General features: G+C 37.3%; 1 protein-coding gene across 2 annotated transcripts in view; it reads right to left on the bottom strand.

The window, feature by feature from the left end:
• Positions 1-27,538, bottom strand: part of NDUFV2 (NADH:ubiquinone oxidoreductase core subunit V2) — a 64,970-nt gene that overhangs the window by 6,198 nt on the left and 31,234 nt on the right. For both annotated transcript variants that reach the window (XM_077135961.1, XM_077135962.1), the window contains exons 2-7: positions 19,460-19,525; positions 17,840-17,902; positions 17,639-17,755; positions 11,670-11,838; positions 10,120-10,229; positions 5,324-5,400 (exon numbers count right to left, since the gene is read on the bottom strand). In XM_077135961.1, coding sequence (XP_076992076.1) covers positions 5,324-5,400; positions 10,120-10,229; positions 11,670-11,838; positions 17,639-17,755; positions 17,840-17,902; positions 19,460-19,525 — 602 coding nt within the window. The remainder of the gene's footprint in view (positions 1-5,323; positions 5,401-10,119; positions 10,230-11,669; positions 11,839-17,638; positions 17,756-17,839; positions 17,903-19,459; positions 19,526-27,538) is intronic.

The raw sequence follows: 27,538 nt of genomic DNA, 5'->3' as shown, positions 1-27,538 counted from the left end.
GTACCTAAACTATATTGTGTTTCAGTAGCTTGATTCTTGTAGACAACTGTATAACTATACAGCTTTTACAATGTGTATTGTGTGATTGTAAAAACCTTGTATCTTAATGCTCCTTTTATCCAGGGTATGGATGATGAGTAAAAAAAAAAAAAAAATAAGGATAGGGCAGTGCCACAGGGGCTCAGTGGGAGAACTCTCACCTGCCACGCCAGACACCTGGGTTCAATTCCCAGAGTATGCCCATGCCAAAAAACAAAACAAAATAAAATTAGAATAAAAAATAAATAAATGGGGGTAGGAGGGATAAACAGTAACAAACTGGGTAGATTGAAATATTAGTGGTCAATCAGAGGGAGGGAAGAGGTATGGGAGGTATGAGTTTTTTTTTCCTTTGTTGTTCTTTTTCTGGGGTGATGCAAATGTTCTAAAAATGATCATGGTGAAGAATACACAACTATGTGATGATATTGTGAGCCACTGATTTTCTACTGTGGATGAACTGTATGTATGTAAAAGTGGGTTAAAAGGAAAAATTTTACATTGTATACATATATTGCAGAACAATAAAAATGTCTTCAAAAATTAAAAAAAAGCACGCAACAGCTCTTTTAACCCATAAGAATATTAAACAGTCATTCCAATTTACACATATGTTAAAGAAGGGAAATTTTATGAAATATAAAGAGAAAAAGAAATTTCTACACAGGGATATTAAATCACGCGGACATTTGTTAGCATGGAAAGATAATTTGGAGTTATGTGAACACTTAGATACGGAATAGGGAGTTTTTTAGGAGTAAAAGTTATCAAGATCATAATAAAAAAACTAAACATATTTAATAGTAACATATTTATTAATAACATAAAAACATCCTTTACTACAACTAAAGGATGCAAGCAATCTGGCAAAACAGCAGAAAAGCTGAAAATTATCTAGGCATTTTAACTGACTATAAACTCAATTAGATGGTTCTGGGAAGATAACAAGATAGGTCGAGTTCACCCATGCTCCAAGGAAAAGCTAGAGAAGGGATGGGAAGGTGACTGAGATGGTGACTCCAGGGTGTAAGCGACCTGGGAGGGTGTTCTACACAACACAGGGAGGATCCAGTTGTGAAAGATGAAGAACTAAACTGCAGAGAACCATCTTAGCTCTTCATCCAGCTAATATAAACAGCATAACCCGTCCCATTTCAAATGGAAGACTGGAGGTCTTAGAAGTGCATGGGCAGAGAAGCAGGGACTAGGAAGTATGCCAAGCCTTGTTCCTTAAACACGCTACCTCCACGAGTGCAGCCCTGAGACTGGTGACTCACCCCATACCCCACGCACCTGAACCCATCACCTGCCCCTGCTCCATGCTCCAAGCACCAGCCAGCGCGCTCCCTGCATATATCCACCCCAAGCACGCCCACATCTACCCCAGCCCAACCCACCTCTCCTGCACAAGTGCAGTTTCACACTGCCCCTCCTGAGACTTGCCCACTCATGCCCAGCCCCTCAACCCCCACCTCCCCCTCCCTGCACCCTGCATCAAGACTGTAGGCTCTTACCTTCATACCAATGCTACACCCACTACAAGACCATGCAGTAGCGCAACCCCACCCCGCCCCCAAACTCTGCACACGTGTTCATCAGTTTACAGCTCTCCCAAATCCAAGCACATGCACAGTCCTGAGCACGGGCCCCAGCTCTGGGCAAGCGCTGACCTTGTGTGGCATCCAGGCCACATCTGCCCCTCAGCCCATGCAAGAGCAACCCTGGCATGCTGCCCGAGTTCTGCACATGTGCACACCAGGGCTGTGCCCCACAGACCCACGTACCCACACAGCCACATCCTCCCCAAGAGGTACCCACACATTCATGCACCAACCTTCTGACCCCAATCCCCTGCCCCACATACATGCACACCCTTGCCGTCCTCCCACCCCCACCCCAGGACAAGTGCCCTGCTCCCAAACCTGGCAGGTGCTGATGTGCAAATCTGTGCTACATAGCCAGCCCCAGCTCTTCACATGCGTGCAGACCTGCTCCAACCCTTCCACAACTGCTCACCCACATCACGGCCCTGCCCACCCATCATCACTCCTCTCCGCTCCACCCGCCGTGCCAACCTGCCTGGCATCCCACAAGCCCCATGACCTGTGTCTGACCCCTACATACTCCTACATCAATATCCCCGGCCCCCTGGTACCTTCTCCTTGCACAAGGGCACCCCCCGTGCGCTCTCCCACCATGCCCCAACCTCTGTGCCATGTACCCTACACCCTGATACCCACGACCACCACACTCTATTCACCCACCCATATCCTACCTGCACAACAGCCCCCAAACATTCATACAGCCCCCACCATCCACCTCCCATAATGCCCTACCACTATGTCCCCCACAACTTACCCTGCTCCTGTACTCCAAGGGCGCCTGAGTTGCACCCCGTCCCCATGGCTCCTGCCCTGCACCCCATGCTCACAGGAACCAGCGCAGCATCCCCAACTTGTGCCTATACCTGTGTTGCAACACATCACCGCACTGTTGTTACCCACCCCATGCTCCACATCCTGCTCCACATCCAGCTTGCAAATACAAAGCTTCAAACTACTGAAGAAAACCAACTTCCAGTGTAACCCTATCAAGATATTTACATACCTCGAAGACAACAGAAGATTACTAAGCATATCAAGATGCAGACACATATAGCCCAGCCTAATGAACAAATTAAAACACTGGAAAAGACACAGACATTGGAATAACTAATTAAAGATGTTCATATAACTCTACTAAATAAAATCAGCGGATGGCTAATGACATAAAGGAGATCAAGAAGATACTAGATGGGAGTGTGAGGGTAGTTCAGTGGTAGAATTCTTGCCTGCCATGCAGGAGACCTGGGTTCGATCCCAGCCCATGCATTTTCCACCATAAGTACATAAAACCTTGAGTAGGGCATAAGATTTTGTTGATTTGCCCAGAGCGATGCCCCAATAAATCCCAGAGTGATTTGAACAGTGAATAAAAAAGTATTTGTAAAGTTCCCTTGGAGGAATGGTGAGAAACGGGGAAAATTCAACTTCCCCAATTTGAATTCTTGATATTCTCACAAGCAGTGGGGACAACCAAAGCAATAGGCTGAGTCTCCAATCTCGGCGTTTGTTCATATGAAACTTAACCCCGCAAAGGATAGGTCAAGCCTACTTAAAATTAGGCCTAAGAGTCACCCCCAAGAGAACCTCTTTTGTTGCTCAGATGTGGCCTCTCTCTCTCCAGCCAACACAACAAGCAAACTCACCCCTCTCCCCCTGTCTACGTGGGACATAACTCCCAGGAGTGTGGACCTTCCTGGCAACATGGGACAGAAATCCTAGAATGAGCTGAGACTCAGCATCAAGGGATTGAGAAAACCTTCTCGATCAAAAGGGGGAAGAGTGAAGTGAGACAAAATAAAATATCAGTGGCTGAGAGATTCCAAACATAGTCGAGGGGTTATCCTGGAGGTTATTCTTACACATTAAATAGATATCACCTTGTTAGCCAAGATGTAATGGAGAGGCTGGAGGGAACTCCCTGAAAATGTAGAGCTGTGTTCCAGTAGCCATGTTTTTTGAAGATGATTGTATAAAGATATAGCTTTCACAATGTGACTGTGTGATTGTGAAAACCTTGTGTCTGATGCTCCTTTTATCTACCTTATCAACAGACGAGTAAAACAAATGGAATAAAAATAAATAATAAGGGGAACAAATGTTAAAATAAATTTAGATTGAAATGCTAGTGATCAATGAAAGGGAGGGGTAAGGGGTATGGTATGTAGGAATTGTTTCTGTTATTTTTATTTCTTTTTCTGAATTGATGCAAATGTTCTAAGTAATGATCATGATGACAAATATGCAACTATGTGATATTAAGAACTGATGATTATATATGTAGAATGGAATGATCATAATAAAAAACAAACAAACCAAAAAAAAAGTGAGGGAGAGACCAAAAAAAAAGTGAGGGAGAGATTAAAATTTTCACAGACAAACAGGCTGAGAGAGTATGTCAACAACAGCCTGGCCCTCTAAGAAATACTAAAGTGTGTTCTGTTGGCTGAAAATAAAAGACAGGAGAGGGAGGTCTGGAGGAAGGCACAGAACTGAAGAGTACCAGTAAGGGTAACACAAAGGGATAAAAGGAGAAAGATGAAAATAATATACAGACCTGACAAATAAAGTCCAAAGGATAAGATGGAGGATTCAAGAAATGCAGTAGCAGTAATAACTTTGAATGTCAATAGACTAAACTTACACCAATTAAAAGATACAGTTTGACAGAATAGGTTAAGAAGTATAATCCAGTTATATGCTGCTTACAAGAGAGTCAATTTAGACATAAGGATACAAATACATGGAAAGTGAAAGGATAGAAAAATACGTTTCACACAAGTTGTAATCAAAAGAAAGCAGGAGTAGTCATACTAGTATCAGACAAAATAGACTTAAATGTAAAGATATCGTGAGACAAAGAAAGACACTACGTATTAATAAAAGGGATAATTTACCAAGAAGACATAACAATCATAAATGCTTACTCTCCCCAATCAAGGAGCTCCAAAGTATGAGACAGACACTGGCAAAACCGAAAGGAGTGACAGACATTTCAACAATAATAATGACACTTCAATAAACTCAATTAATTGTATAAGGTTTCCAAAATGAGGACTGATGTAATTAGACCTCTTTATCACAAATATAATGTCTGGAATAAAGAAGACAGAAGCATAATACTCTGCATGTCTCAGTTCATATCTCAAATACTGTGATTAGTTTAAGAATCACATGAAAGGCACTAGCCAACTGACAATTAGAGCCTACAGAGGAGGGAGATCAGAATTATGTCACATAAAGAAAAACAGTGAAAGAACTGTGGATATTGATCTGACAGAAAGATATGGGGAAGACAAGATAATCATTTCAAGTACCTGAAGAGCTGTCATTCAAAAGAGGTATTTAAATTATCTTGTGTTAGTTCAAAGGGCAGAACTGGACTTTAGGAAGAAAAAAGGAGGAAAAAAGACTTAAGGTCAGTCTTCTAGCAGTATGAACTTTTAAACAATGGAATAGATCCTGTGTTTAACAAACATTCCTTCTCTCTATATATATTCAAGTAGATACAACATGATCATCTGATAGGGCTTTAGACAGAAAAAAGTCTTATTACAGATGACAGATTGGTTTAGATAACTACCCAAGACAGCTTCCAACTCCTATAAACTTAGGGTATACAATTTTTAAAATTAAAATTACATGAAAGACTAATTTATGTTAACCCATTAAAATTTACTTACCTTGGCCCAGGCTTTGGAATTTTGCCAGCCTTGAGCTCATCAATAATTTCTTCAATATCCTTCGGAGTCAGATCTTCCTAAAAAAAATTACAACAGCTATATTAGAATTACTTTCTATTTGCTTAAATCTTTATAAATTCCTAGTAACTGTTTGCTTATTGTCTGTCTCTCAGCTCACAAGACAGTTACCAGGGTAGCAACAAACTGAATAACTCCTAGATATATAGTATAGCTATATGCTATAGCTGTACTATATCTAGTATACAGAGGCTAAATACAGTACATAGCTATACTATATGTAGTATATAGTGGCTAAATACAGTATGTAACAAAAGCTAATAATACAGAGCAGTGCTTTAAAATGAAACACCTGCATTTGAACACTGGTTCCACATCTTACAACCTAGTAGTTTGGGGAAGTTACTAAATTTGTAAACTTACTTCAGTGTTTTAAGGATTAGATATGAAAATATGTAAAGCAGTGTCAAGGGCCATGCTCAATAAATACTATATCCTTGAGGATATACAGGGTTGTACAAAGAACAATTGTAGTGGTAATGATTTATAAGTAGATGCCTAATGTATCTCCCTAACCTAAAGCTCCAGCACCCTAAAGAAAGAATATCTTTTTTCTCTTCTAAATGAAATTCACCCTATTTCAAAATTCACTGAATCTTGGAAGGGAAAGGTAAAAACACTTATGCACTATTTTGGCACATTTATTTTGTTTATTAATCCTGAACCCTCAATTTCTGTATCAAACAGAGCAGCTCTGTTTTGTATACTACGTGCCTATATGAGATTTTACTTTAAGGGTTCTGTTATCTAAATTTTTAAATATATAATTAAAACACGTGTGCATGTGCACACAAGCCTTGCTACAGCCTAGCTTCAACTAAAGGGGGATGTCAACGCAGAATAGATAATATTGAAGAAAAAAATCACCCCTACACAGCATTTGCATCTCCCCACCCTTCGAAACTTGTTAAGAAAATGTTCACTGGAAAACAATAACAATTACTTCAGTGTACTATGCTAGAGAAATCATGATTCAACACTGTACTACCAGTTTCTAGAACAGTGCCTGGCACATACAAAGCCCTTAATATTTGTCAAGTGAGCAAACATTTTTAGAAATTAGAACACTTCTTTCAAACCACTTAAGATTGAACAGATGCTCAGAACCTCATGGCTAAAAGGAATCTTTAAGCTCATCTAAGGATCTCATATTTCTCTCAAATTTTTTGATATGAAAATTTGAGAAATGTACATGGATACTCTATTCCTATTATTCAAACTCAAAAATGTTTAATATTATCATATTTGCATGATGTATACATAAACTTTTTATTTTGGCTGTCTCATCTGAAAGCAAGTTACAGATATCATGATACTTCAGCCTTAAGATTTTGGCAGGCATCTCCAAGAGGAAGAATGTTCTCTTAAGTAACCATAATGCCATTACAACACCTAGAAAAATTAACAATACTTCCTTAACATCATCAAATGTCAAGTCTATGTTCAAATCTACCCAACCATCCTCAAAATGGATTTCACAGCAATCCCATTACTAGGTATATATTCAGAGGACCTGAGGGGAAGGACATAAACAGACATCTGCATACTGTGCTGGTTTGAAAAGATGTATGTAGAGTAGAAAAGCCATGTTTTAATCCTAATCCCATTTTGTAAAGGCAGCCGTTTCTTCTAATCCCTATTCAGTACCGTATGTTTGAAACTTTAATTAGGTTATCCCCCTGGAGGTATGACTCAATCAAGAGTAGTGGTTTAACTGGATTAGGTGGAGACATGTCTCCACCCATTCCAGGTGGACCTTGATTAGTTTATTGAAGTCCTATAAAAGAGGAAACATTTTGGAGAAAGGGGGGAGATTCAGAGAGAGCAGAGAAGAACAGAGCCACGAGAAAGCCACAACAGAGAACACTGCAGAACCACAAACCAGAGAGTCTACCAGCCAGTGACTTTGGAGATGTAGAAGGACAATGCCTCCTGGGGAGCTGGAGAGGAACCTAGCAGATGACGCCATGCTGCCATGACCCCTTCCAGCCGAGAGAGAAACCCTGACCATGTTCGCCATGTGCCTTTCCATTTGAGAGAGAAACCTTGAACTTCATCAGTCTTCTTGAGTCAAGGTATCTTTACCTAGATACCTTAGATTGGACATTTCTATAGACTTGCTTTAACTGGAACATTTCCATGGCCAAAAGCCTGTTAACTTGCAACTTACTAAATTCCCTTTTTCAAAAGCCATTTCATTTCTGGTACACCGCATTCCAGCAGTTAACAATATAGAACACACACCAATGTTTTTAACAGCATTATTTACGATTGCCAAGAAATGGAAATAGCCCAAATGTCCACCAATGGATTAGTGGCTAAACAAGCTGAGGTATATACATACAATGGAATATTATGCAGCTCTGGGACAGAATAAAGTCATGAAGCATGTAACAATATAGATGAAACTTGAGGACATTATGCTGAATGAAATCAGCCAGAAACAAAAGGACAAATACTGTATGTTCTCACTAATATGAACTAACATTAATGAGTGCACTTTGAGAACTGAATTTAAAAACACAAGTATCAAGAGACAGAAACAGGGTAGAGATTGGGCAATTGGTGCTGAAGGAAGCAGACTACACAATAGACTGACAGTAAAAACTCAGAAACGGATGGCACAATACTACCGGATGTTAGCACAATATAAGTACACTGAATGAAGCTGAATTTGAGTATGACTGAGGAGAAGGGCTGGGGGCACATATGAAATGCAAAGGAAAGGCTGAGGATAAAGACTGAGATAGCATAATTTAGAGATGTCTAAAGTTGTCAACGATGGTGATTAAATGTACAAATAAAAAATGTTTTTGCAAGAGGGAGAACAAATGAATGTCAACATTGAAAATAGATGGTATTGGGGAAAATGTATAATCAATGCAAGCTAGGGTCCACAATCAACGATAACATTGTAATATGCTTCCACTGAATATAACAAAGGCATTATTCCAAAACTAAGTATCAGCAGGCAGGGAGCATAGGAGAGGGGTATGGATTCTTTGTGGAAGAAAAGGAAATGTCTACATATACAATATGGTGGCTGACAAATACATACCTATGCACTTAGGGTTGGATTCTATGTGTGAATAAAACTTTAAACCAACAGAGAGAAACAAGTGCAAGAGAAAATGCATTAAAAAAATGTACCTTTTCACTGTCAGTAGGGAAACGGAGGGGTGCAGCCCCTTGAAGGGCAGTGTGGTGGTACCACAGGAGGCTAGGGTGGGGTTGTCATATGATCCTGAAACCCCATTACTCAGTATATACCTGGAGGAACTGAATGTGGAGACAGGAATGGACATTTGAACACTAGTGTTTATAGTGGATGGAGGTGGGCTAAGGATACAATGACTGAGGAATGGAAGGGGGAACTATGCCTATACACACAATGGACTATTGAGTGGCCACAAGAAGGAATCAAGTTGTGAAGCATGCAACTGTGGGTAAGAGTTCGAATAGATTTGAGAGGCTATCTGGAGGCAACCCTAGTGCAAGCTTCAGCTAGATATTGCTATATATCATGGTTTGCAAAACCTCAACCAAAACCATTCCTGCTAACCCTAAAGAACACCTAGAGCTTTATGTGAGATTGTACAAAGCATCCATGCATTATGATTACTTTCCAAAAACCTCTGACTTCCAGTTTGGTTTCTAGGCCAGATAAGTTCTGAAACAACAGAGGAAACCAGCCTTTCCAGAACATCAGCTAGTGCCATCCCCCTAGCCCATATTACTGACACCCCTTTACCAAATGAAAAATTTAGAACAGGTATATTCCATTAGCCTAAATATTGAGAGAATGAACAAAGGAGAAGGTGGAGTTTTAACAGAAGATAGGATTTAATAAATGAATATGATTACTGAATCATTATATTCCTATATCTCTTAGTCTCCAGTGTCTTGGAGCAGCTGGAAATAATAAAAACCTAAAATTGTGGAACTGTAACCCATTCCAAATTCTGAAAACTGTTCTATAACCATGTTGCAGTGTGCTTTGAAATTTATTGGGTTTTTTTTAATATATGTTATATTTCACTATTAATATAATTGGAAAAAAAGCATTACAAGATCAAAACTTGTGAGATCTGGCTATAGTAGTACTTAGAGAAGGATGACACCATCTCTACAAAATTTTAAGAACAAACAATACATAATATCACATACTAATATGACTGGATACATATACAGAAAAAGTTTGAAAACATATTCATAAAGAATACACACTAACCTTATATGATAGTGGCCATGACTTGGATAAAAGGAAAGGAAAGGAAGAGGATTCTAGACGGATTTAGGTGGCTTCACTAATTATCTTAATAGTATCTTAAGATACTATTGTTATTATTATCATTAGTTAGACATAATATCTAACTAATAATAATAATTACATTAGTATCTTAAGTAACAGTGGCAAAATATTACTATCTGTCAAGTTTTAGTAGATATTAAACCAAGGTTATTTTCTATATTTGCATGTAAATTAATAAATTTTTTATAATTTAAGTTTCAAAAATTTATCATTAAATCCTAGAGATGATGTCATAACTCCTGAAGTTAAATGCAAAACTGTTTTAAAGATAATATTTCAAAACCTTCTGGGTATTCATGCTAACACTTTCTTGTAAATGACTAATTTAGAAACAATCCATATCTATAGGACCAGATTTTTTAAATGACATCATATAACTTTAATTTATCCAAATTAGTATACTCACATAATAGTTGTCATTTATTTGAACCATTGGTGCATTTACACAGGCCCCTAGACATTCCACCTCTATAAGAGTGAATAGTTTGTCAGGTGTAGTCTCCCCAACTTTTATTCCTAAAAAAATAAATCACTGTAAGGACAATGTTATATTTGAATAGTGATTTGGTTTAGCAAAAACAAACAGCAGATGTATTACAGAGGTATACAACTACATAAGGAGCATTAGATTCTTAAATTTAAACAAAACTATATAAACGTATTTCATTGCATTCAAAAATTTCTTGATGTGGACAACTATATAGTATTCAAGGATTTCTTAAATGGACTTCTTTTTTTAAAAACAGTAAAATTTAAAGGGATTTTGGGCGGGCCACGGTGGCTCAGCAGGCAAGAATGATTGCCTGCCATGCCAGAGGACCCGGGTTCGATTTCCGGTGCCTGCCCATGTAAAAAAAAAAAAAAAATTTAAAGGAATTTTAAATTTCTGTTGTTACATAGCGGTGCAAGATTACATTACTTTCATTTGATTGTGACATTAAATTACTAAAATCAGAGACACAATCACATTGGCAAAGACTCAAAAAACTAATAATGTTAAATATTACTAAGGCTAAAAGAAAACATGGATACTCTTATACTTTTAGGGAAGGTATTTTGGCAAAATACAGTAAAGCCTACTCAGCAATTCTACTTCTTGTACCCCTACCTCAGTATGTAACAGGACAAGTAGGCAAAGATAAGTGAAAGTAATTGCAGAGAAACTTAACTTCTAATACAAAAATGAAATGAGACAAACATACATATCGTGCTGTAGAAAGAGCCAAAATAAAGTGCAAAAGATAGCATAAATTACTACACTTACGTATTTAATAATTAAAATAATGTAAAATGTAAAACTATTATACCTAACTCCTAGTAATGTATATCTTGGGAACAGGGGGATAGGATTTTGAGCAGACTTTAGCTTTCAGTTTTATGTACTTCAATATTGCCCAACTATTTTTACAACATACAAAACAAGTATTTATCCAACAACAAAATTAAAAGATACCTCCTACTATTTCATTTGCAATATAGTTCTAGCAGCAATGATAGTTTTGTATGGAAACATCCTTTAATTTTGTAAATGATACTATAACAACATTTATTTCAAAGTTCTCTTACTAAGGCATTTTTACTATGCATATATCTTATTTGTTTCCAGGCTCCTAGGGAAGAGTACAAGGACAATATAATTACTTTTTCATGTGCATGCTACATACAATAAGTAATTTAATTTTCTAAGCTATGAAAGCTTTAAAGCACCTAGAAACTTTCAAAATATACATAATGATTAGGGAAAAAAAGGTGAAAACTCAGCTTTGCGGCAAAGAACTAAGAAAGAACACAAAGATAGGAAGAAATAAAAGTGGGCGAACAGTAAGACAAAAATTTACTGAGGAAGTATGTATGTAATAAAAGGTCAGAAATTGGAAATTTTAGATAGAAAAGGTCATATCTATAAACAATTCTTTTTTTTTTTCATAAAAGTTACAAATACAGTACGTCCCATACCAAGCTTTTTCTGAATAGCCTCCAGTATGCTGTCAGAATCTCGAAGCATGCAAGGTGTAGTAGTGCAGACCTGAATGTGATACTTTCCGACTGGTTTTCGATTATACATTGTATAAAAAGTTGCTACTTCATATACTCTCATTGGGGGCACCTGTAAAATTTCAGCAACCTAAAATATTAAGAAAATTTTAAATAAGATAATTATAATGTTTGTTAGTTTTTAGGTCTATCTCAAAAAGTATAAGTTTAGCATTGCCTCACTTTGAACTGAATAGAACAGTTCTTGAAAAGCAGAAAATGTACTTATACCCGACAGTTGTGAGACATAGGTAGGCCCTTCAATTTTTGCAGATACTTCATACTTAAACTACACAGATCCCAGAGATTAATGGAGTTGTACAGCACTTCCTCCTTTTCCTTCCCCCACAGTCTTTTCACTAAGTTTCTCACTATTAAGAATTTCGATGTTGATCATTTACTCATATTTTATAATTTAAAATTTCTAGATGGCAAAAATGTGTTAGACCAAACTCCAATAAACGAAACAAAGATTTTTTTAAACACTTCATCAATTTTTTTAAGAAAGCTTCGACGTTACTGATAGTGCTTTATAGTGCCTGTAAATGGTATGGAGAAGCAAAGCTCACTATGAACCCACATTTACATATCTGCATTTAAATATGTAAACAAAAAATTTTATGTATTGATATACATAAACATATAAGTACTCTGTCCAATAATCAAAACCATTTCTTCTATTTCTATTTTACATATCATAACACTCTTTACAAAAGATGGCTCTCATAGACGGCTGTATCCCACATCAAGGCACTGACATGATGAGGTTAAGGGGCAATGAACTCACTATCTCAGCACACTTGCTTGCTCAGGACAACTCTGTTATGAAAAAAAGAGGCTTTCAAAGCTGTCTGCTTGGGTTGGTCCATATAGAGTCCATCATGACTATAATACTCATTGCAATTTTCTAGGGGTACCATTAATCTATCATGTTTTCAGATTTGATATCTAGTGCTTTAAAAATATGCATTTATCCATGTCCTAAAATGAAAGAGTTCATTAAATGTCATTTCTGATGATGTATATTGAACTTTCTCAAATCATGGATTTGAGATGGTTACTTTGTAAGAAAAAAAATGAAAAATTACAAATGTTGGCTAGCATATGGAACAACTCGAAGGCCTCACCTATTGTTGGTGGAGATGTAAAAAATAAAATAGTAAAGATTTAGTCAGTGTGCTGGTTTGAAAGGAACTATGCCCCCTAAGAAAAGCCATGTTTTAATATAAATCTCATTTTGTAAAGGTAGAATAATCTCTATTCAATACTGTATGTTTGAACTGTAATGAGATCATCTCCCTGGCTGATGTGGTTTAGTCAAGAATGGTTGTTAAACTGGATTAAGGGATGACATGTCTCCACCCATTTGGGTGGGTATTGATTGGTTTACTGGAGTCCTATAAAAGAGGAAACATTTTGGAGAAATAGATTCAGAGAGAGCAGAGAATGCTGCAGCACCACGAAGCAGAGAGTCCAGTAGCCAGTGACCTTTGGAGATGAAGAAGGAAAACGCCTCCCGGGGAGCCTCATGAAACAGGAAGCCAGGAGACAAAACTAGCAGATGACGCCACATTCGCCATGTGCCCTTCCAGCCGAGAGAGAAGCCCTGACTGTGTTCGCCATGTGCTGTCTCACTTGAGAGAGAGAGACCCTGAACTTCATTGGCCTTCTTGAACCAAGGTATCTTTCCCTGGATGCCTTTGATTGGACATTTCTATAGACTTGTTTTAATTGGGACATTTTCTCGGCCTTAGATCTGTAAACTAGCAACTCATTAAATTCCCCTTTTTAAAAGCCATTTCATTTCTGGTATATTGCATTTCAGCAGCTAGCAAACTAGAACAGTCGGAAAGGCAGATCCTCACAAAGTTAAATACAGAATTATCATATGGCCCAGATGTTTCATTACTATGTATATAAACAAAAGAACTGAAAACAGACTTGACCACATATTTGTATAACAACGTTCATAAGAGCATTATTTACAAGAGACTTGACCATATATTTGTACAACAATGTCCACAAGAGCATTGTTCACAACAGCCAAAAAGACGGATGCAACCCAGTGTCCATCAACAGATGAAAGGATAAACAAGTATACTCATACAATTAAATACCATTCAACTGAATATTATTCAGCCATGAAGAGTTATGATACATGGTACAATATGGATGAACCTCACAAGTATGATGTTGCATGAAATAAACAAGCCACAAAAAGAAATACTGTATGATTTCACCTACATGAAATAATAAGAAAATTCAGAGACAGAAAGTAGATTACAGATTACAGGGAATGGAGGGAGGGGAAATGAGAAGCTATTATTTAGTGGTATAGAGATTCTGTTTGTGATGACAAAAGAGTTTCGGTGACAGATGGCACTGATGCTGGCACAATGTTGTATACATCATTAATATCACTGCATTGTACATATGAAAATAGTTAAAATGGGAAACTTTGTGTTGAATACATATTACTGCAATAAAACTTTTTTAAAAATTAAAAGATCTAAAAGCAATAATCAAGTTTGACATCTAATGGAATGTGCTGGTTTGAGGCTGCTGTTTACCCCAGAAAAGCCATGTTCTTTAATCCTAACTCAATATTGATAGGTGGGAACTTCTGGATGAGATCTGATGATTAGTTTCCATGGAGATGTACCTCTTCCCATTCAAGGTGGGTTATTTACTGGAGTTCTTTAAGAGGGAACCATTTTGGAAAAAGCTTCAGAGCTGTTTGGAGACATTTGGAAACACAGGAAAAAAATGCCCCCAGGGAAGCTGTTTGAAATCAGAAGCCGAAAGGACCAGCAGACTCCAGCCTGGTGCCTTCCCAGATCTGCCTTTTCTGAGTCAAGGTATCTTTTTATCTGGATTCCTTAGTTTAGACATTTTTATGTCTTTAGAACTGTACATTTGTAACTTAATAAATCCCCTTCATAAAAGTCAACCCATTTCTGGTATATTGTACTTCTGGCAGCATTAACAAACTAAGTGAAGGAACTAGGAAAAAGCAAACTAAACCTAAAGTTAGCAGAAAGAAGGGAAAAATAAAGATTAATACAGACATAAATGAAATAGCACAGAAAAACAACTGACAGCATCAATGAAACCAAAAGTTAGTTATTTGTAAAGATATAAAAAATGAGAAACCATTAGCTAGATTGACAAAAAAAAAAGAAAGAAAGGAAACAGCTAAAATCAGAAATAAAATAGGGGACATTACTACCGATCTTACAAAAATAAAAAAGATTACAAAAAGATGCTATGCCAAGAAATTAGATGATCTAAATGAGATGGACAAATTTGAAAATCACTTAAACTGACTTGAGAAGAAATAGAATGTAACATCAGAACTATAACAAAGAGATAAACTCCTTACGCGCAACAAAGAAAAGTCCAGTACAAAGTGCCTTCACTGACGAATTCTGTCAAACATTCAAAGAATTAACACAAACCCTTCTCAAACTCGCCCCAAAATTTGAAAAGCAGGAACAACTTCTAATTCATTTTATGAAACCAACATAACCTGATTATCAAAGCCAGACATAAAGATATCACAATAAAAAAGAAAATTACAGGGGAAAAATCCTCAACAAGATACTAGCCAACTGAAAATAATAAAGCACATTAAAAGAATTATGCACCATGGCCAAATGGGATTTATCCCAGCAATGCCAGGATGGTTCAATGTAAGAAAATTAATCTGGTAATATACTGCATTAATGGAATGAAAGCGAGAAAACATGATCATCTCAATTAATGCAGAAAAGGCATATGATAAAATTTAGCACCTTTCTTGATGAAAACACTCAGAAAACTAGGAATAGAAGGAATTTCCTCAACATGACAAAGGACATATATGAAAACTCAGAGTTATGATCATACCGAACAGTTGAAAGACCGATCACTTCCCATTAAGATCAAGAACTAGACTTGATTTTAAGGAGTTCTACTTTCCATCAGTACAATTCAACACTGTACTGGAAGTTCTAGCCAGAACAATTAGGCAAGAAAGAGAAATGTAAGGCATCCAAACTGGAAGGGAAAAAGTAAAACTATCTCTATTTGCAGGTGCCATAATCCTGTATGTATCCCAAAGAATCCACAAAAAAACTATTAGAATTATTAATGAATTCAGCAAAGTTGCAAAAGATTAACATGCAAAAGTCAGTTGTGTTTCTATATGTTAACAATGAAAGATCCAAAATAGAAATTAACAAAACAATTCCACTTACAATATATCTAAAAGAATATCTATGAATATAACAAAACAAGAGGGTAAAAGACTTGTACACAGAAAACTATAAAACATATACTGAAAGAAATTAAAGATGACCTAAATAAGTGGAAAGACATCCTCTGTTCAAGAATTGTATGAAGTAATATTGTTAAGATGACAATTCTACCCAAAACAATCTACAGATTCAATGCAATCCCTATGACATTTCCAGTAGCCATTTTTACAGAAATGGAAAAGCAGATCCTCAAACTGATACAGAATCACAAGGGGCCCCAAATAGCTGAAACAATCTTCAAGGAGGAACAAAGTTGGAGGTCTCACCGTTTCCAATTTCAAAACTTACTACAAAGCCACAGTAATCAAAACAGCATGATACTTGAATAAGGACAGCCAGATACACAGATGAATGGAAATAGAATTCAGACTCCAGAAAAGAAACCACACATCTACGGCCAAGTGATTTTTGACAAAGGTACCAGGCATAAACAATGGGGAAAAAACAGTCTCTTCAACAAATGATGTGGGAAAACCAGCCTTAGTTGTGGTTACTAAACCAAAAAAAAAGGTGCCTTTGGATTCTGCTTTTCTTATAAGGCTGGGCTTCACTAGAGGAGGCTGGTTGGGGGTGGAAAGCAAAGAGATAATGTAGAAAGAATCCTGATCCTATTCTGTACATACTGTTTCCTAATTCTCCCATGCACAATCCAATTCTAAAAAGAACAGGACAATATTTTTGAAATGTTCTCACAGTTTCTTACATTATTTCACTCTGCTAAGCTTGCCACCCAGCAAGACTGCTAACAGGCTTGCCACTATTAAAATCATGAATTTTTGCAAAAAAAAAAAAAAAAAAAGGGAGGAATCTATGATTACGGATCTACACATGAAACATTATTTACAAAGTTGGTTATTATAATATTAAAAACTTGGAGAAAACTTTCCCAAAATATACCATTTATGGAAAAAATTACCACCTACCTACATTTACTTATTATCTAACTAAACCTCCTTTATAACATTTTTCATAGTTATTCTATCTCTTTTTATACTTAATACTTAACACTATTTTCTCCCGTTTGAAGTCCTTCACAGTCTTTGTTCCCTTAGCAAACCCTTGATTTTTCTTCCGAGTTTTCCTCATCATACCCGCTCATCTTCTGCAAAGTTTTCCTTATCTGTGAACTTGTCATCCTCAGGCATCCTACACTGCCCTCTTATAGTTCTTTTTACGTATCTCTATCAGCACTTGCCTTACTAAACTGAAATTGCATATGTTCATGTCTATCTCCCCCTAGCAGTGAAAAGATGCTTTTCTCTGTAATTCTAGTATTTAAATATTACATTAATTTTCAGAGTATCTTGGCACCAAAGTATATACATTTGGGATTTTTTATCTTTATTATGACTATTTTCCTTGGTGGGGGTCAGGTCCTCTATTTTACCATAACCTGACTGCCTTTTGAGTTCTCTATGTTACTAAAGGAAACAACAAGAACACAATTCTACTATGAGGAAACAAACTAATGGTTAAAGTGCTCCAAATTTCTAAATTCCGGCACTAGTGAGTGTCGGTGGAATTTTCTGTATAAGGAAATTACCATGCAAAATTTTTTCTCTTTTCAAAAGAAGGCAAAAATGAATTCAATACCTTGTTCATAGCAGAGATGGGCAACCATCCATTCTGTCTTTGGGCTAAATCCAGGACTGGAAGCACAGCTGCTGCTTTATGTCCATCTGGATAGTTTTCTACAATTGCCTCTATCCTCTATATAAAAGAAAAAGCACCTGTTTCATACATCAGGAAAATACTTAACCTCATAGATTAATTATAATGTTAACTTAGTCATACCTTATAGTTTTCTGGTGTGAAATCAAATGGAGTATCTGGGTTATTCTCAGGAGTATCTCTATGCTACAAGAAGGAAAAAAAGTTTACCAAAATTGTCAAAATTCCCTCATAAATGCAAATACCTCCTGAACATTATTTTACTAGTACTGACTGCTTAATCTCTTCACTTTACTTCTAACATGATAAATATCAATCTATTCTTCCATCAAAAAGCAGGACTAAACTATTGACAAGATACATATGTGGTGAGTTTAGTTGGAGTGAGTATGAAAAAAGTATTAATAGATTGCAAAATTTTAGAAATGTTTTAGAAATCACCTTTTACATGTGAAGAGAAGTAGCTTTAGGACCAGAAAAACAGAAGCAAACAAACAAACAAAAGAATTATCCAACTTGACTGAAAGATAGGATCTAATAATAATTACAAAAACATCTCGGAGTGTGAACTATGTGCATTTTTCCAAAGAGTATATCAGATTGTCAAAAGGATCTGCGACCCAAAAAGACTAAGATCTACTACTTTTGAGAAGGTTCAAAGTAGCATCTCTTTCCCACATTTCTCCATAAACAACCTTACCAACAGCAAGAAGCTCCTTAAAAGAGCAGAGCAGGTCCTCTTCAAAAACTGACAAGAAACTGCATGTCAACAGGAAGTCAAATGAGTCACACTGAGATTAACACATCTCTTAATGTTTTGCATGTGTGGTGAATACAGAGCTGAATTCCTTGATATGTTAACTCTTAGTTCTGCTTTTTCAAGGATATAAGCCAAAAAAGGAAAGGAAATGGAAATTTTGGACAATGATCTCAAAACATGCGGTGGGTTTGAATGTTTTTAGACGAAGATAAAATATAAAACAGGAATTTACTTCTCAACAGTATGAACTCTAACTCACATGTTAAAATACAGGCTAGAAATAACTCAGCATACTATACCACTGACTCTAAATCATCATATAAACCCACTAAATTACCTCTAAACGATGGTAGAATACCTGAAAACTGTACCTTGTCAGAGAAAGTGAATAACATTACCCCATCCTTTCTAAATATAAATAGAAAAGAGAGGTAATATACATAATAATGTTTTTTTATAAGACTTGTACAACAAGCTGGGAAACCCATAGACATTTACCTTCAATTAAACTCTGTAAACCAAAAAATATAAAAGTCAATTACTAAAATAAATAAATAAAGTCAATTACTTGACAACAGAAAAAACCCTCAATTACTTAAATAAATAAATAAAAGTCAGTTACTATATACTTATTATATACCCAAAATCTATGAGTTTCAAACTAGTGCCATTTAAGATTCCCCAGCTTAAGAGCCTCAGAATCTTCAATGAACCAAAGTACAACCAGAAACCAGGTTAGCAGTCACAATGATTTCATCAAAAAAGTCATTTAAATTCTTATTACCAGACTTGCCTAAATGGCAATTTAGAGGTTCCGTTAGAACCACACATCTTTTGAAAAGAAAAAGTAGGAAATTCAATTTGCTATATTTAAGTTCCCATAATGACATATACCAAAGACACTGGTGTTTAAAATATTTTGGATTGTTATAATAGATCTACCCAAATCTACAAGCTTTTTCATTCTAAAGAAATCTACTTACCACAAATAAGGCTCCTCCAGCTCCATTTTGCACAGCTGTGTTATGCAAATTCCTTGTATGTCTTCCCTAAAAATTAGAAAATTTAAATAAGTTTAGTAAATCACAAGCCTTCAGAATTTTTCCATAAGGAGATTATTTAAGATTCATAATAAAACAAAAGAATCAATTTACAGAAGTAAACAATCTAAAAAGACATGATCAAACACTATTCCCTGACCATATTTATTTCAGAAGTATAGGGAAATGGAGAGCCAAAAAGGTTATTAACTTGCCTAAGGTCATGCAGAACTTCCAGGAAGACAGGGGAATAGAACAGGCTGAGTTCATCCCTACCCCAAGGAACAACTACAGAAAGGGCACAGAAATGACAGGGATAGTAGTTCTAGGATACGAGTAACCAGAAAGGAACTTTTACATTATATAGGGAGGACTTGGATAAAAAAGCAGAGAAATTATGACTGAGAGGACAGGGTGAATTTACTCAGTCCTGACTGCACCTGGGGCAGGCTGCAACATGCAGCCTAGAGAGGGAGCCAAAGGAGGGGCATGCTCTGGCATTCACACCTCCTCAACCAGCTTGAGATATCTTTCCTCTCAGTTCCACAGCTGGGAGTTAATGTGTGTAACCTCAGAAGCCGGAAGACTTGATTTACCTCTCAGAGAGACCTTGCTATCAGGATACAGCGCCTGCCCCCAACTGCTGAAACAGGCCACTGTGGGAAACGAGTTATGGCACAGACTGGGGGGCCCTCCCCTCAGGAGGAGGGGGCTGACCCAGAGCAGAGCTGATCTGACAAGTGGTGACAAAAGACAATTTGTGTCCTGCTACCTCTACACTTTCCCCACGAAGGCCTGGAGCACTCTCGCTGTGCATAGGAAAAGACACAAGGACAAGGCAGTGAGCTGCACCACACGGCAAGGCACTTCCAAGGGGCTGTAGACAGGCAAATTTGAAACACTCAGCCTATCAGGCCAAGGCCATTCATTCCACATGGGAGCTGGGGCACCACCAGACCCATCATGTTCACAAGTGGATTCTCTACCAAGGTGCAAACTGTCCACACCCTATACCCCATCACCAGGGCTGCAGCTTTCAGCATGCGTGGAGATGTGGAGCTTGGACTGGATTGATACCTGGTCTCCATTCTGCCCAAGCTGGGGAGAGGGGGGCCTGAGGGGCAGAGGTGGCCCACGAGTACCATCTGCTGGGAAGACAGGGAAAGGGCACTCTGGCAAATTCCCTTTTTCTCTAGCCTTTAACAGATCTTCAGTTATAGTTGCACCTCCTACATGAGTTGGCGTACTTGGTTTGGTGGAGAATTACTGACAAACCAAGAACAAAGGAGACCTTCAATGCAAACACATGTATCTAAAAAATCTTAGATAAGCGAAGGAAATCAACTTTCAAAATAACCTTATCAAAATAATCAAATGCCAAAAACACAACAACAAAAAATCACTAAGCATATAAAGAATCAAGAAGATATGGCCAAGCCAAATGACAAAATTAAAATGCCAAAGGAGACAGAGAATTTGGAACAAGTAATCAAAGATATTCATACAGATCACCTAAATAACTTAAAGAGGTTGGTTAAAGACATAAAGATATCAAGAAGACACTAGAAGAGAATAAAGACAAATTCGCAACAGAAAAACAGCATACCTTACAGAAATAAAAGGTACTATAGATCAAATAAAAAATATATGAGAGATCCAAAACAGCAGATCTGAACAGGCAGAAGAAAGAATAAGCAAACCAGAGGACAGGAAAACTGAATTCGAAAGCACAAAAGAACAAATGGTGAAAAAGGTAGAAACATTTGAACTGGACCTAAAGGAAATGATGGACAACACAAGAGGCACACATACAAAATCACTGGTGTCCCAGAAGGAGAAGACAGAAGAGCTAGGAAGATTATTTGAGGAGATAATTGGGGAAAGCATTCCAACCCTTATAAAAGACATAAATATGCAAATCAAAGAAGTACAAGGAACTCCAAATAGAATAAATCCAATAGACCCACTCCAAAACACATGCTAATCACACTAAAAAATGCTGAAAAGATAAAGAAAGTCCTCAAAGCAATAAGAGAAAAGTGATTCACCACATACACTGGAAGCCACGTAAGATTAAAGTCAGACTACACAATAGGCATCACGGAAACAAGAAGGAAATGGTATGATATATCTAAGATTCTGAAAGAGGAAAATTGCCAGCCAAGAATTCTTTATCCAACAAAGCTGCCCTTCAAAAGTGAGGAAGAGATTAAAATTTCACAAATAAATGCTAAGAGAATTCGTTAACAAGAGACCTGCCCTGCAAGAAATATTGAAAGGAGTTCTGTCGGTTGAGTAAAAAAAAAAACAGGCAAGAGAGATTTAGAGAGGGCACAGAATTGAAGAGTATTAGTAAGGGTAACCTAAACGATAAAAAAAAAAAATAGAAAAGGGGGGGAGGGGCACAGAGATATACAGATCTTAGATCTAACAAGTAAAAACCAATGGATAAAATGGTAGGTTTAAGAACCACCTTTACAGTATAACTTTGAATATTAATGGACTAAACACCCCAATTAAAAAATAAAGACTGGCAGAATGGATTTAAAAAAATATGATCCATTTATATGTTATTTACAACAGACTCATTTTAGACCCAAGGATACAAATAGACTGAAAATTAAAGGATGGCAAAAAGATCCACACAAGCTGTAATTAAAAGAAAGCAGGAGTAGTGATACTAATATCAGACAAAACAGACTTTAAATGCAAAGACCTCATAAGAGACAAGAAAGTACACTACATATTATGTAACAGGGACAATTAACTAAGAAAAAAATAACGATCATAAATGTTTATGCACTCAATCAAGGAGCTCAAAATAACATGAGACAAACATTGGCAAAACTGAAGGGAGCGCTGCATGTTTCAACAATAATACTGGGAGACTTAATACACCACTCTCTTCTATAGACAGAAGAACTAGACAGATCAATAAGAAATAGAGAATCTAAACAAGGTGGTAAATGAATTAGACCTAACAAACATAAAAGGTCATTACATGCCAAAATATCAGGATATACATTCTCCTCTAATGCTCACTGATAAATCCAGGATAGATCATATGCTGGGGCACAAAAAAGTTCTCAATAAACTTTAAAAGACTGAAATTATTCAAAGCACTTTCTCTAACCATAATGGAATAAAGCTGGAAATCAGGAACCACCAAAGAACCAGAACTTTCACAAGTATATGAGATAAATAACACACTTAAACAATCAGATCGGTCAAAGAAATTGTAAGAGAAATCAGTAACTATCTAGAGATGAATGAAAATGAGAATACAACATATCAAAACATATGGGATGCAGTAAAGGCAGTACTAAGGGAAATGTACTGCCCTAAATACCTACATTAAAAAGGAAGAAAGAGCAAAAATTAAGGGCTTAATTGCTCACCTGGAGGAGCTAGAAAAAGAATACCAAACTAACCCCAAAGCAAACAAAAGAGAAACAACAAAGAATTAAAGCAGAAATAAATGAATTGGAGAACAAAAAAACAATAGAGAGAATCAATAAAACCAAAAGTTGGTTCTTTGCAAAAATACATCAATAAAATTGATGGACTCTTAGCTAGACTGACAGAGAGGATGCAAATAAAATCAGAAATGAGAGGGGGGTCATTACTATGTACCTGAAAGAAATTAAAAATCATAAGAGGATACATATACGCCATAAACAAGACATCTTGGATGAAATGGACAATTTCCTAGAAACATATGAACAACCCATACTGACTCAAGAAGAAACGGAAGATCTCAACAAACCAATCATAAGTAAAAAGATTGCATGAGTCATTAAAAATTCTCCTATAAATAAAAGTCTAGGGCCAAATGGTTTCACAGGGAAATTTTACCAAACATTCTAAAAAGAATACCAATCCTGCTCAAACTCTGCCAAAAACCTGAGGAAAAAGGGAACACTTCCTAACTCATTGTATGAAGTGAACATCACTCCACTACAAAAACTGGATGAGGATACTACAAGAGAGGAAAACTACAAGCTGATCTCCCTAATGAATATAGATGCAAAAATCCTCAAAAAGGAACTTGCAAATCAAATTCAACAGCACATTAAAAGAATTATACACCACAACCAAGTGGGGTTTATTCCAGGCATGTAAGGGTGGTTCAACATAAGAAAATCAATGTAAAATTCAGCACATTAACAAATCAAAAGTGAAAAACCACATGATCATCTTGATTGATGCTGAAAAGCATTCAACAAACTTCAGCAACCTTTTCTTGTAAAAACACTTCAAAAGGTAGGAATCGAAGGAAACTTCGTCAACATGATAAAGGGCATATTTGAAAAACCCAAAGCCAGGATCTTACCAGCTGTGATAGACTGAACACTTCCCACTAAGATGGGGAACAAGACAAGGATGCCCACTGTCACCACTATATTCAACCTTGTGCTAGATGTTCTAGCTAGAACAATCAGGCAAGAAAAAGAAATAAAAGGCATCCAAACCAGAAAGGAATTAGCAAAGCTTTCATTATTTGCAGACGACAAGATCCTATATCTGGAAAATCCTGAGAAATCTATGACAAAACTACTTAAGCTCATAAACAAATTGAGCAAAGTAGAGGAATACACGATTAATGTGCAAAAATCAGTAATGTTTCTATGTACAAGTAATGATTTAACTGAGGAGGCAATTAAGAAAAAAATCCATTAACAATAACAACTAAATGAATCAAGTATCCAGGAATAAATTTAAACAGTAATGAAAAGGACCTGTACACAGAAAACTACAAAAGATCTACAAGAAATCAAAGATCTAAATAATGGAAAGCCATCCCTTGCTTCATGGTTAGGAAGGTTAAATGTAGTTAAGACGTCAATTCTACCCAAATTGATCTACAGAATTCAACACAACACCAATGAAAATTCCAACAACCTACTTTGAAGCCTTGGAAAGCTCTGTTATCAAATTAATTTGGAAGAGAAAGGGATCCTGAATAGCCAAAAACATACTAAAAAAAAAGTATGAAGTGGGAGGACTTAAACACTTAATAATTTTAAAGCTTATTATAAAGCCGCAATGGTCAAAGCAGCATGGTACTGGCATAAAAATAGAAGTACTGATCAATGGAATTGAATTGAGAGCTCAGAAATAGACCCCCAAATCTATGATCAATTATGTATGACAAGGCCCCCAAATCTACTGAATTGAGACAGAATAGTCTTTTCAATAAATGGGCATGGGAGAACTGGATATCCACAGCCAAAGGAATGAAACAGGACCCCAACCTCACACCCTATACAAAAATTAGCATAAAAGTGGAGCAAAGACCTAAATATAAGAGTCAGTACCATAAAACTTCTAGAAAAAAATTTAAGGAAAACAGCTTCAAGATCTAGTAATAGGAGTTAGCTTCTTAGACATTATACCTAACGCACAAGCAATGAAAGAAAAAAATAGATAAATGGGCACTCCAAAATCAAATGCTTTTGCACCCCACAAGACTTCATAAAAAAGGTGAAGAGGCAGCCAAATCAATGGGAGAAAATATTTGGAAACCATACATGTGATAAGGGTTTGATACCCAATATATATAAAGAAATCATACAACTCAACAACAAAAGAACAACCCAATTATTAAATGGGTTAATGATATGAAAAGACATTTTTTCAAAGAGGCAATACAAATGGCTAAAAAGCACATGAAAAGATGTTCATCATCATTAGTTATAAGGGAAATGCAAATCAAAATCATAATGAGGGACTTTGGGGTAGATAGCCAAATAGAGCAGCTTGAGATTAGCACTGTTCCATGGAAAAGTAAGAGAAGGGATAGGAGGGCGACTGAGGCAGCGATTCAGGAGTGCGGCTGACCTGGGAGAGCCTTCTGCACCTCACAGGTTCCCTGGTTGCAGAGGCCAAGGAACTGAAAGGCAAAAAGCTGGAGGCTGGCGCGGAGGTGCAGAGCCCATGGGAACGCATGGAGGGGAGTTGGGAAGTAAGCCAGGCCGCATTCCTTGGACACACTACCCTCAATAGCACAGCCCTATGACGGGCGACTAGCCCCACACCCCACACACCCAAACCCGGCCACCTGCTCCCATTCCCTGTGCTCCAGGTGCCCCCACCACACCAGCCCCCAGTGTATGTACCTGCCCCACACCCCCACCCCAAGTACAATCCAACCCACATCAACTGCCCCCATCCCAAGCACTACCTCCTCCTCACTGTTCCCTGCAGGTGTTGCCAGAGCATAAATGCTGCGGGCACTAACCTCCATACCCAGGCTACCCCTGCCCTGCCAGGCCATAGTGTCACACAGCCTCACCCCACCTGCACCCCCGAGCTCTGAGCATCCATTTACAGCACTCCTAGACCCACACACACGCAAGGCTCCCAATCATGTCATTCAGCTCTGGAAACCGCATGTTACAGCAATTCTAGAACTGCGCATACACATGGCCCTCAGCCACACTATCCAGCTCTGAGAAAGGGCATGACAGCCGTGTCACATCTGCCCACCCGCAATCCAGGAAGGCATACACCGACCTGCTGCTACAGCTCTACACATGCACACAAAGGGTTCCATGCCTTAGATCAGCGCACACCAGGGTTACGTCCCCCAGACCGGTGCACACTCACACAGCTACATCCTCCCTGGCCGCTGGGCACCCACATTCACAAGTATCAGCAAAACATCCCCTACCTGTTCTGAAACAAATCACAGCACTGAGTGCCCCACCCCGTACCCTGCTCCTGCTGTACAATTCCACAAACACAAAGCATTAAATGACTGAAAGAAATCAACTCCCAAAGTAAATCAATCAAGATATTTACATGCCACGAAGACAGGAGATCACTAAGCATATCACAATGCAGACAAGAGACATATTTAGCCCTGCCTAATGACCAAATTAAAACACCAGAAGAGAACAGACGTTGGAACAACTAACCAAAGACATTCATACAACTCTACTTAATAAAGTAAGTAGGATAGCAAATAACATAAAAGAGATCAAGAAGACAATGGAAGAGTATAAAGAGGAATTTGAAAGGGTAAGTAGAAAAATAATGGATTATCACAGAGATTAAAGACTCTGTTGACCAAATAAAGGACATACTAGAGGCACACAACACCAGATCTGAAAAGACAGAAGAAAGAATAAGTGATATAGAGGGCAGGATAACTGACTTCAAAGACATAAAAAAGTAAATGGCAAAAAAAGACAGAAAAAATTGAATTGGAACTCAGGGAGATGACAGACAAAACAGAGCGCACAAATATAAGAATCATTGGTACAGACTGATAAGTAAAACACGGATTAAAAATAAATAAATAATAGGGGGAACAAATGTTAAAATAAATTTAGTAGACTGAAATGCTAGTGATCAACGAAAGGGAGGGGTAAGCGGTATGGTATGTATGATTTTTTTTCTGTTTTCTTTTTACTTCTTTTTCTGAATTGATACAAATGTTCTAAGAAATGATCATGAAGATGAATATACAACTATGTGATGAAAAAATAAACAAATTTTTAAAAATAAATAAAATGAAGCTTAAAAAAAAAAAATCATTGGTGTCCCAGAAAAAGAGAGGGGTAAAGGGCTAAGAAGAGTAGTTGAGGATATAATGGGGGAAAACTTCCTAACCCTCATAAAGGACATAAATATACAAGTCAAAGAATCCCAAAGAACTTCAAACAATAAATCCAAATGGGCCTTCCCCAAGACTAATCAGGCTATCAAATGTTGAAGAGAAGCAGAAAATCCTGAAAGCAGCAAGAGAAAAACATTCTACTACAAATAAGGAAAACCAAATAAAATTGAATTCAGACTACTCAACTAACACCCTGGAGGCAAGAAGGCAGATATGATATATTCAAGATCCTAAAAGAGAAAGACTTCCAGCCAAGGATTCTGTGCCCAGCCAAATTGTACTCAAAACTGAGGGAGAGATTCAAGTTTTCACAGACAAACAAGGCCTGAAACAATCTGTCAACAGGAGACCAACCCTACAAGAAATGCTAAAAGGAGTTCTGCCAGCTGCAAAAATAA

The sequence above is a fragment of the Tamandua tetradactyla genome, chromosome 18, assembly GCF_023851605.1.
Source record: "Tamandua tetradactyla isolate mTamTet1 chromosome 18, mTamTet1.pri, whole genome shotgun sequence".
NCBI classification, from domain to species: Eukaryota; Metazoa; Chordata; class Mammalia; order Pilosa; family Myrmecophagidae; genus Tamandua; species Tamandua tetradactyla.
Note: the sequence above shows the minus strand (reverse complement) of the source record. Positions and strands in the feature narration are given on the sequence as shown.